This window comes from Tachysurus vachellii, chromosome 23 (genome assembly GCF_030014155.1).
Source record: "Tachysurus vachellii isolate PV-2020 chromosome 23, HZAU_Pvac_v1, whole genome shotgun sequence".
Taxonomy (NCBI): domain Eukaryota; kingdom Metazoa; phylum Chordata; class Actinopteri; order Siluriformes; family Bagridae; genus Tachysurus; species Tachysurus vachellii.
In genome coordinates this window covers 11,507,764-11,520,230 of record NC_083482.1, presented here as the reverse complement: position 1 = coordinate 11,520,230, position 12,467 = coordinate 11,507,764, and the positions used below count along the sequence as shown (strand labels likewise).

General features: G+C 35.6%; 1 protein-coding gene across 3 annotated transcripts in view; it reads left to right on the top strand.

Annotated features, from left to right (window-relative positions):
• kcnc1a (potassium voltage-gated channel, Shaw-related subfamily, member 1a) overlaps positions 1 to 3,742 on the top strand; it is a 37,047-nt gene extending 33,305 nt beyond the window's left edge. Inside the window, exon 4 of one of the 3 annotated variants that reach the window (XM_060859559.1) lies at positions 2,501 to 3,742. In XM_060859559.1, coding sequence (XP_060715542.1) covers positions 2,501 to 2,610 — 110 coding nt within the window. In that variant the 3' untranslated portion in view covers positions 2,611 to 3,742. Of the gene's footprint in view, positions 1 to 760; positions 2,095 to 2,116 lie in introns of those variants that run through there. The other 2 variants (XM_060859561.1, XM_060859560.1) reach the window with 2 other exon arrangements.
• Positions 3,743 to 12,467: the final 8,725 nt, after the last annotated feature.

Here is a 12,467-nt window from a genome sequence, read left to right as displayed (position 1 = left end):
CCCTGTCTCGGTGGCTTTCTGTCACTATTGTTTGTTGCTTTTCAGCTATTAGAAAGAATAAACAAATCTGTCAAATGTCTAAAGAAGTTCTCAGGGAAAGTGTATAAACCAGGCTCCAACTGCACATCCTACATATCTAACTGCATATATACTTGAGGTTTCATTTAATCCTCCCTTTTGATTTTTTTGCACTGTAGCCGTGTTTAATTCACCAGCAGACACCTGTACATCAAAACAGAACAATAAATTGTTAAATGCAGTCAGTGAGTGGCAATGTGTAGCTGAAACGTGAGCCCAAGACGCTGAGCGGTTTCCTACCCATGCTGCACCTTACTTTTTGTCTTTGCCTTGTCTGTTTTTTAATCCACAAAATATCTGCTCAGCTTCAAGTCCCCTTCGTTTTACTCCAATTCACCTGCAAAACAGGTTTCCACCTCTGTCCAGTCTGACAGCATAGCCCCCCCCACCCCACCCAAAGAAAAAAAAAACGTCTCCCGCATGCCACAGTCTCTTCCTGCTGTCCTCAACAGCTGTCTCTCTACTGTTTCCTTCTTTCACTATGTCTCTGTCCATCCCTTCTCTTTTTTGGCAAATCTGGATTGTCCAAGAATCCAATGCTTTTTTTTTCCTCCGTGAGAAGTCTCTTCACCTTATTTTTCCCTCCCAATCGTCCTCATTGTGTAAGCTGAGTTGAATGGCCGAGGCGCAGTGGCAGGATGACCCTGAGCAACCCCACCCTCCCCTGTATTCTCTACTACAGATTCCTGTAAAGACGAGACTGTCCTAGTTAAGTATATGCAGGCAGAAGCACTCCGTGTGACCTGACCACAGGACCACATCGGCTCAGAGAGGAAAACTTACTCTCCAACGTTTCTTGGCTCCACAGTGGCTTGAGGTCACTTTCCAATGGAGAGAGGCATGTAGAGAAAAGGAAAGAGAAAAGACAGTAGGATACTGGTACTACGTTTGAATTTTCTTCACATACCATGGTTGCGGAAGCTTCTTTTTTCTGTCTGATTACCCTCTCAAAGCAGCAAGGGGTCTTTTTTTGGACAAGGACACGTTTTAAAGGACTGAAAGTGTGGACAAAAATTCATCAGCACTGAAGACATGGTACAATCTGCTGTTGATTAGATGAAGTGGAATAACATTAATAATCAATGGCGCATTCTATCCACTAACACTTGTAATGGTATAATCTACATTGTCCTATGTGACAGTTGTAGAAGGCTTACATTTTAGCATGAGTTGCATGGTGGTATGTTTAAAAAAAAAATGCTTACTGCTGTTATGATTATATGTATGAAAAAAAAATATATTTTCTTTCTTCACTTTTTGAATACGCTTCATGTAGCCATGATTACAAGATGTTCAAAGATGTACAATTCCTTAGCAGCAAATTATATACGTTACCATTTTCATCTGTGCTTCTAAACACCCGTAAGCCGGCTCTGGTCATATTGACCTCAAATCTTGAATACGAAACAAGTTGTTGCTAAGGAGGACAAATGAAATGATATCAGCAAGCTTTCTGTGTGCGCAGTTCGATCTTTTCATCTCGTTTCTGTTTGGCATGCTTGTGCTATTGAATCTAACTAAGAGAAAAAAAGCAAATTTAGTTGATATTTTTCTGTTTTATGCTATAATATTGGTTCGTAGATCATGTGGCGAGCTATTGTGAGCAGCTGTTTATTTCACATATTAAGTACAGACTTTTGACAGTGTTATTTTTGAAAAATAAATGACATAAAAAATGACAAAAATTGTCATAGTGTTAAAAGAAGGGAGTCAAGATGTGCATTGCACATCTTTACTCATATCTTTTCTTTTAGGTACAAAATGATTACAAATTTAAAAAAAGAAAGATGTATATTTACAACATAAGAGCACTGTATGCAATTTAGAGCTACGGGGAGTGAATCAGATGCATGCACAATGTTATGCAAAAAAAAGGATAAATAAATAAAATAAAAAAGTTGATAGATAAAAGAGCACATGGTTCCAATTCTAGCATGAAATAAATTTTGTATGAAACCTGTTTGCAGACTTTGTTTTTTCATTGAATGGAAATGAATGTCATTTTATTTATTTATTTATTCTCTCCTGGTATGAATAGATACTCTCTTTGGCCTGGTGATCTAAGGGCAAAAAGAGGTCGTCTGAAATGATTGAAGGGAGGAAAAGAAGAGATCGTCTAAAGGAGATAGCATGTTAAACTGCACTTAAAAGCATGGAGACAAATAAAACAAGTAACATTTCAAGGGAACTGCAGATAAACTTGAGCTGCATGATCTAAACTTTCAGAAGAAGTGTATGTACCATCTTGTATAATGCATTAACCCAGGGCATGTTCGAGATGCATGATTAACTTTTTTGCTTTACCATTTCGTGCTCCTTTTATCTCTCCTCGCCTTCTTTTCATTTCCCTTTAAACATCATCTTCCACTCACCTGTCTGAGTAATAACTAGTGTGTTGTCTCTCTTCTTTCCCTGTGTGTAGCGGCGGAGAGGCCTGGCCGGAGCAGGCGGCCTGCAGACTCTGTGTGTGTCATGAACCGTGGTGTTCCGACCACTCTGTGCATGGCTCACAACACCTCTGATCCCACCTGATTATCTTGTCTAAATGTCATACATAATCGAGTGGCTAAACCAGCTTAGAAGAGGGAAGCGTCTTCTCATGTACCTCCCTCTCCTTTCTGCACTTTTCTAGGAAAAAACGTTTCCACCCTCGTTTTGTTTGTAGCACATCTTACTGTCAACGTTTCTATTTGTGGTGTAACTGTGATGTGAGTAAGACTGTGTTTGACTGCATGAGTGTTATCATTCGTGTGACTATCCATGTTGGTAATGTGTCTACTTGTGGTTTCCATTGATAGTCCCGAGTAATGTTTTTACTGTTACAGCTTCTCTGTAAGAACTGCTCACTAACCACTTGTACTTGTTATTCGCTTCAGCCATTCATGAAATTGCTTTTTCTGATAGGTATTTCAGGTGTGCTTCTCTTTTTAATGTTACTGCTATACATGAATTGCCTTTCTTTGCGCTTTGCACATGCTAGCCTGTTAATTCCTTCAAGCTATGATAAGGTTGAATCTATGCTGTTCCTTAATAACAAAAACTGAATGTTGAGTATATAGAATTATCTCTTCAAGTTCAAAACAAATGTCTCACCTGTTCCGAGTCTGTGGCTCTAGTTTAATTGGTAAAACATAACCACAGTTATAAAATAAAAGCTAAATGACTCCCTATTCAGTCATTTATCAAGAACTTTGGAAAAAAATATATAGTTAAGAACCCTGGTTTAATGCCATGTTAGATCAATTTTTAAACCAGCTTCACCACAAACTCAGCTGGGTTTAATGTCAAACAAAGACAAATGATACAAATGAACATAAAAAGAATATCTTTGGCCTTCCTCAGTTATATTTAGTGTTAATGGCAAAACTGGGTGTTTTTAATGCATGTTTTCTTTTTTTTTTTTTTTTTTGCCATTTTTGGATAGCAAAAGGAGCACTACAGTAATGGGTGGGGTTATAGGACCTGCATTATCAGAAAATAATGCACTTTATATAATAACCAGTGGTAGTATATGTAGATTTCTTAAAGATGATTTAAAATGACTTGAAATGAAACGAGTAATAACGTATGGCATGAGTAATTAGAAATCACTATAACAATTTTTTACCTTTTACTTATAACGCAGCAATAGAGTCATCGATTATAGTATATTGCAATTCAATATCTTAATATTACAAGGCTTGCCTGCTAATTTCTTGAGCATGTCCAAGATCCTGATCATATTGAGGACACAATTATATTCTGTTAATATTTTATGCTTTTAGGTGCCTATGTGTTGCTGTATTTTTCCCCTCTGTCATTTGGACATCAGTGTGTAGACTGAGATAAAAATAATATTAGATATTAAACTGTAACCAAAAAGCAAACAGCATGAATTGCAAATATTAAGCTTTATTGCATATCTCAGTTCAACATTTTATATAAAATGTTGACAATGAAAAGTGACCTTGGACATATGACGAGCATGACACATCACTTTTCTCTTACAGAGACTTTTGAGTAAAGGGAAATTTAAAGCCTTTTCTGTAATATGGCTTCAACTCTCTAGTGTGAAATTGCCAGAACTGGCAGTACTGCAAAAGCAGAGTTGAACCTCAGATCTTGAGCTGTTATTGTGCTGTTTCAGCAGTTCCTGATGGAGATAATGAAGAGGATCTTATAAAGCTCATATCCACAAGGAACAACGAGAAACCTGCACAAGAGCTGAGCAAACTCTAAAGGCTATTTTTCAAACAGGCCCTTTGCAGTTGTTTTTGTGACATTTAATTATTTCAATAAAAAGACAAGGATTTAAATTAATAAAACATTCTTTCTATTCATATACTTTTGTGTGTTGCTGTTTATTTATATTTTATTGTTTGCTCTTTATAGTGTGCATATATTATTAAAAAATTGTGCCTTCAAACGAAGTACTGCCCCCTGTGTCCTAGACGTGAAGTTCACAGTGTTGTTCTATATATACTTATTTTTTTCATCTTGGTGTTTGATGTGTGTGTGTGTGTGTGTGTGTGTGTGTGCTCTCTTTATTCCTTGTTCTCTTACTGAGCTTTGATCTGTTCAGACACTATGGCAACCCTGTTACCTAATAGCGTAACCATAGCAACACAAGTGTGTGATTTTTCTCAAGGGCGGTCCGAATTTCCCATGACTCTATGCTGCATGTGTGTAGCATTCCGAATTTTCTTGCTTTACTAATTTACTTATAATTTGTAAAATCAAGATGTATTTTTCTTTCTTCATTATGGGGGGTGCAAACATTTGCGTTCACCAACATATTTTTTAAATCATGTTTATATTAAGTCATCGAGCTCATTTCTGCCTGCTCAGTAATACCATGTGTAGTACTATAAGTCATGCAGTATCTTTCTTTTTGCTTGAGTGTATGTACAGGTGATTATTTTATTTATGTGTTGTGTTGAGGAAATGTGTTGATTCTAATTATTTGATTTATGTGTTACGTGTTGAGGAAATGTGTTCAATCCTCACTTCCTTTCCAAATTCCCCAGCTCAGGGAAAATCTTTCTTAAAGATCAATTTGTTCTGATGTTTGAATAGCAGCACATCATATTCCAGTAGTGTTCCTCAACACTTCTTTAGGAATTAGACCATGAAGCAGCAGAGATCATGGGACTAAACTTGTCAGGTACTATTTCAGGTACATATTTTATTCAGCTAATTCGGTGACACAGACTGCAAGCCAAGAGACTAACCTTAATGTATTTTGTACTAGTGGCTATTAGTGATTCCCAACATACACCTAAAGGACTTTTCTACACCTTACCATATTCACACCTGGCAACCTGTTCACATTTTCCATATGAACTCACATTTTATCACCACCATATGTTTGTGTTATCACTCCACAATTTGACATAAGTGTTCCCCCAATATTGAATAGAATGACTGACAAATAAATAAGTGTTTTGAACTCTCCAATATTAACAGGCAGCACCAAAATCCCCACCTCTTTTTTTATTTTTTATTTTATTTTTATTAGCTCATACTCTTGTTTATTGTCTTGTTTATAGTTCTAGCTTTCTTATGAATGTGACATAAACTCTATCAGTACATGTTTGACCTATGACATATGACATTTCGCTATACTTATTAGGAATGCAACAGAAGTAGACTTTCTTGGCCAAAAGCAAAGAAGCAACAACAAAAGATAAAATATAGCCTACAACAAAGTGCCAAATCGTACACTTTACAAGACATTTCAGTAGTAATGTTTAGTAGAATGGTATTAAAATCATAACATAAAGTATCAAGTCCTCAATGACATTATCAATTTTATTTTTTGGTGTTTTAGTCTCTTAAACTTCCAGACCCATCAGTAGACATGAAATTCTTGTAATTAGTGACAGTTTATGACAGAATCGTTAACAACATATCAGTCCGCATAGAATGTCTGTGCAAGCAAAACATCATTTCTATCCAAAAATGGGAATACAAACCATAACCTAAAATTTTACCTCACCTCCTACATAAAAAAAATCCTTTATAAAGCTTTAAAAATTGCAAAAAAAATAATAAATAAAAAACCTTTCCAACAGTCTGAAATCATTTTTACCTTTATGTAAGGGAATGGAATCATTTTGTTTTATTATTTATTTATTTATTTATTTATTTATTTATTTATTTATTTATTATTGTGTCTGTGTTTGTGTGCATGTGTGTTTTTACAAAAGCTTCATCTGTAATAGTAATTCACATATCAAAGTCCAGAGACCTTTTTTACTTTGTGTTTCATGGTTATGTAAGCCTTGCGGTGCTTTCTGAATTTACCTGATTCATTCTGTTGCTATGGTAACAAAGAAAATATCACCCTCCACACTGAAACCAACACACACATGATATGTTTACAAATCTCTCTAGAATGGCTTCAATCTAGGTAAGGAAACAAACACCTACACCCCTAGATCTAAAACTCCATCCTTTCATTGCTTTAGCAGTGCAGCACCACATTTTACATCTGCAGCACTAACAACGCCATGGCAACATGTTCTATATACACACTTCTCATATTAACCCTTCACAAGGGGAATATTCATATGTGGTGTACGGCACAGCATGTTCTATTAGGGACAAACTGAGAAAGAGAAAAATGATGCAAAGATAAAAGAAATAAAGATATAAAGCAAATCAGGATTCCTGAAAAAAGAGAAGTGAGAAGGAACTCACATACAGTGGGTGAGGGAAAAGCCCGGAGCTATCAGAGAGAGAGAGAGACACACACAGGTGAGCTCAGGTACACAGCTACTACATTATTGCACAGCCCGCTCCTCAAACACCTTGAGACAATCTAAATGTTTGCTTCCATCCAACTATTAGTAAAACCTGATAGCTGTCACTCTTCCTGATTTCTTGGTACAGTGCTATTTAAAGCTAGTACTCTTCTGGAGTTCTTAAAAAACTTTGAAAACAATGACTTACAGCAATAAAAAGTGCAAACAGACAACTTAGAAAAGACTCTACAGCAGATATACAGCCATACACACAGAAGAAGAAGAAGAAGAAGAAGAAGAAGAAGAAGAAGAAGAAGAAGAAGAAAGTGTGTAAATAAGGTATGAAAAACACTAACTATGTATAATGAGAGATCTTATACTTTCAAATTTGTATAGCTCATTTCATCATAATTGTCTAGTTGGCTAAAGAACATAAAGAGGTTATGAGTAGTGTAAATGGTGACAAGGACAATCTAAAACTGAGACAAAGGTGAGTGGTTCCTTTTCATTTTCTTTGTTTTATATATATATATATATATATATATATATATATATATACATATATATATATATATATATATATATATATATATATATATATATATATATATATATATATATATATATATACAGTAAAAGCAGCATAGTTCTAATTACCCTGTTTGGTGTCAGTGCATATACACTTAATATAAAATATTATATATACTGTACGGTAATCTTTCACTTTGTACTTTACTAATGTAAATGTAGCATAAGGGCTTTACCATGATGTGGCTACCAGTCACCAATGAGGCAACACAGTCTAAGGGAAATTTCTAGAAATAACTATCTACCATCAAATACACAGTAATAGTATCAAAATAAGACACACATGGAATATACATGAGACCCAACAGCATTACCATGTACTGCAACACATTTTCGCAGTAGCAAGTTTTTAGAAATATGTATCATAAGCAAAGGCTACCAATATTCTTTCACTACATCAAGTTTACTAACACTCAGACCTTTGGAAATGGTGACTCGCAAAGCCTTATGAGTGTATGCACTTCTCTCAGTGCCTTGTGATTTTCATGCAGTCACTTCATCTTCCCTAGCTGTCATGCTAGCGGCCCAGGATGGAACAGCTGGCCCTGAAATTTTAATGCACAGCAATTAAGCCTTCACAATCGCTTAAGTGGGTTGGCATAGTGGCAATGGAGATGGAGGAGCTCTTAAATGAGGATGCGTGGGATGGAGGGATGACACCATATTGGATGAATCTCAGAGACAGTGTATTAATTATCAATAGATAAGGAATTTAAGTAGAGCAACTGTTTGTTTGTTTGTTTGTTTGTTTATTAAGTTAGTTATTATGTAGATTAATGTGTTTGAGAATGTATGTATTACTGCAGTAATTCAATAGGCTGCATATGATTTCCATTAACTTTACAATCAATATGACTTTAAAAATTCCCACTTTTGAAGAGTAATTTATTAAATTAAAAAACTTATGACAGACAAACAAACATACAAACAAAACAACTTAAAATAGCAATGACCATTTTATATGCAAAAAACAACATGTACACATGTATCCATTGGTAAATGGTTAATTTTTTCAGTTAGAAAACAAAGGGTTTTTGTAATTCATAATTCTTACCATCTTTATGGTATATAGAGCCATTTATACAAATGGAAGTTTTACATAGTCCATTTTTTCCTGGCGTTTGTAAACATTTCATGAAAGCATAGATCGAAAGTACTTAGTACTTACTTAATCAACAATTATTACTGTATTTACAGTAAATGACTTGAAATGTACCTGTGTATAGTTAAAAATGAATGCTTATGCTCTTATGCATTTGCTTTTCCATAAAAACATCAATATGTTTTATTTTTTAAATTTTCAATCAAACATTCTAAATACAAATCTAGTGACTCTGGTAGTTATTTGGTTTCTTTTGACTGACTACAGTTTCAATTTGTACTTACAGTTTATTTTCAATTCTTCACCAGATAGCTTCATTTAAATACTATAGATTTCAAGTTAAACTCTACTGAAATCATAAAATACCCTAATAGTTTTATTGAAGATAATTCCAAGACACTTAGTGCAGTGTGACTTTATAGCATACAGTCATGGAAGAGTAATAACTCATAATCGCTGTATTTGGTGTCACCCAGGAGAGGATGGGTTCATCTCAAGGTTTCTTCTTTACATCATCTGCAGTAGCTTCTCCCTCATCCCTGTCACCTCTGGCTTGCTCATTAGTTATCTAAATCTATATCCTGCTTTCTGTAAAACTGCTTTGTGACCATTGTTAAATTTTCTATATAAATAAAATATAACTGAATCAATTGAATTAAAACTTTTGTATCCTTTAATCCATAATATTAAGCTGACTGTGATAAAAAACAAAAAAAAACAAAAACCTGCACTTATTTCAAAATTTTTTAAATGATTGAGTTTTTAAACACTTTTAATTTTACTTGGGTGTAATTGACTATAGACAATGGTTTTGATATATTACCCAAACTTTCATGTAAATATCATTTTCGGTACATTATTATTTACTGTTTACAAATGGAGATTCTAGGTTCTTACAGTTAAGCATGTTTTGTGATACATGGAATGTCTAAAGCTGTATCATATTTGTAAACCTGGATGAATGAGAGGAAGCATTCAAACAACCGAACATTATCTGGCCAGGGGTGCACTTGGTCAATATTCAACTGACCCACATTAATATATAATGTATGACCAGGAAACTTGAGTATAGAGGCTTTGCAGAACATCCATAACTGACACTCAGTAGAAAATGGGAGTAAGGGGGGATGGGAGAAGCTCATTAGGGAGGCAGTGATGGAGCAGTAAATTGAACTGGTTCTTCTGTCTCTTCAGACCTGCAGTCTCTCTGGGGTTTTGGAGTGTTTCCATGACTGAGAGAGGCCGAGCATTTTCAGGAAGCACGAACAGCTCACACATGAAGCTTAATGTCGATCTGCTTTGCATGCTGTGGTTGGCCAAATACTTGTACTTGGTGGTGTGAAGCAAACATAAATTTGTATTTGCATATAAATATTTGGTGCTTGAAAAAGTGTCGTAGAAGGATAATCGATCTGACTCAACTGAAATAGCAGGTGGAAAATTGAAAACCTCTCCGGAGGTTGAATAAATGTATGAGCACTGAACAGGAAATGTATCATATATAAAGCCATACAGCTTTCTAGTGAGAATGGCCTCCAGGTCACATTGATTTTAGCCAGCTTTTTAGTCTGTGGGTTCTCCCCTGGGGCATGTAAGTGCTATTCACTTAACATTAGGTTCATTGAACTGCACTCCCTTCAACTGTTGAGATATTATGAACACCTTAACTCATATATATCCTAAAACACATCTAACCTTGATTTTAACATCATCATTGCTGCTAGTGTACTGGCTAGACACTAATTATTACAGGCCATGTTCATTTTCCACTAAGTTTGCCATTGCATTTTGGTGGAGTCTGATGTGCCTCTCCTTCCAGTCCACATTTGATAACGCCTTTTGCTTCAGTGCTCTCCAGTTCACTGGCTAAGCTAAGCTTTCAGTTTGCTTTCTGCTTCAGAACTCTAGATTGATCTTTAACCACCCGTTACCTGTTAGTATATCAATTCAATTCAACTCAAAGAGACATTGTGACAAAACAGCTTTATAGAAAGTAGACTTAGAGCCCCAGTGAGCAAGCTAGAGACTACTCAAAGAAAATCTACCTGAGGAGAAAAAGGAACCAGACTCAAAATGGAACCGAACCTCTAATACATAGTGAATCTAGCGTTAGGGTTAGGGGTAAGCATACATGTCTATAATACAAAGTCAAAGCAGTGCTACATGTGTTGAAAATATATGATTTTAGGATATGATTATTTTTATGATTTTAGCCGAAGGTACGTATCAGTAGTGTTTCAGTAAGATTTTCCACTCAAGCAAGAATGAGCCTTGGGCATAAGCTGTTTTTGAGAAGTTTACGTGAGACCATCCTGGTAACAGAATGTGTAACATCCAGATCAGAACAATGACACCACTTCATCATCATCTATACATCACCTAGGAGGTAATAATTTTGATGTACATTATTTAAAGTCTTTAATTTTATTCTCTATGTGATGAACACAAAGAGTTACAGAAATATTTGACCAATAGCTACACAATTCCCTGCATCATAGCTTCTTCTTAAATATGAGTGACCTTTGTATTTAAAATGGCAGGTAAAAGGGTTTGTTGTCCAGCTCCATAATGGTGCAGCAGAAAATTGTTCACCCTATTATTGTGGGGATCACATGTTTGGATCCTTTCAATTCCAAATTTATCTATGGCTGGAAGCACAAGGGAGAAAACTTGGCTATGCCCTCAGGGTGGGAGGAAGGGTGTCTCATGGGTGTCTGTAAGTTGAAGGCAGCTGAGGGCTCTTTGCTGCCCTGTGACCCATGTTAAGTAGTTAAAAATGATGCATTCCCCTAGCTTCGTGTACCTCAAAGGAAGCATGTGCTAGCCTTCACTTCTCTTGGTTAGTAATTATCATATGTTCAAGAAGAGCTGGCTGGTAGGTAGGCAGTGTCAGGTGATCAATTTGAGAGAAAATGAGTGGTTGTTTATTCCAGAAAGTGTGCATTTCTCCAATCAGCAGTTTTCAGTTTAGCATCTTGCATCCAAAAAACCTCTGTTCCACAAAAAAAAAACCTTTTAGTTTCTATCAATGAGTGTGCCTCCTGACAGCTGCTAGTCAATACAGGAATATTCAAGCATTTGTAGTATGATTAGCAATATGCAATTATCTACTGTCATCCTCATAGTCTCCTTAGTCGGAGACAGTAGTGTTGTGAATAGAAATACTTTATCGACCATTAGCTTGTCTGTTACAGTTGAGTACAGTTGTTAGAGTATCGAGCAAAAGATCTTAGCGCACACTACTACATTTCACTATAATCATGTATTTGTATTGTAACATACAGTGACTTTTAAGCATCACACCGCTCCAAACAAATCTAATCTTTGAGACATGACAGCAGGCATGAAATGAACATTTAAGTATTTAGAAATTAAACTGTTGTTTGTTTAAATTCGATAATATTTTCCCTCTGTAAGATGTAGAGCACTGCAAGTTATAACTAACACCTAATCCTAACCCTTACCCCTAACCCTAGGACTTTCCATTGATAGATGTTGAACACACACACACACACACACACACACACACTCACACACACACAGACACACACACACACACACACACATTCCAGTTCACCCAAGTTCTGTTTTAGTCATACTTGTATCTTTTTTTCTGTTATTGGTTCAATGCTTTTAGTTGAAACAACAAATCAAAATTTTACTCTGGTTTATAGTGAAGTGGCGTGTAGTAGGCTACTTTCCCGTTACCATGAACTGTCAGACTTAACACACTAGTGCCATCTGGCGGTCAGTAGGAAGTGCATCTTGTGCTTTGTAAATGTATGTTTTTTTTGTTTGTTTGTTATTAAAGTCAGCCGCTAGCATGAAGTAATGCCCAATAAACAAAACACAACTCGTTGCGTTCCTTTCTCATTAGATATTCGTTTTAGTTAGTAGTCATTTTAATCCACACTTTTTTTAGGTTACTTAAACCACCTACAATGTCTTCACAAATTATTTACAAGATTCTTATC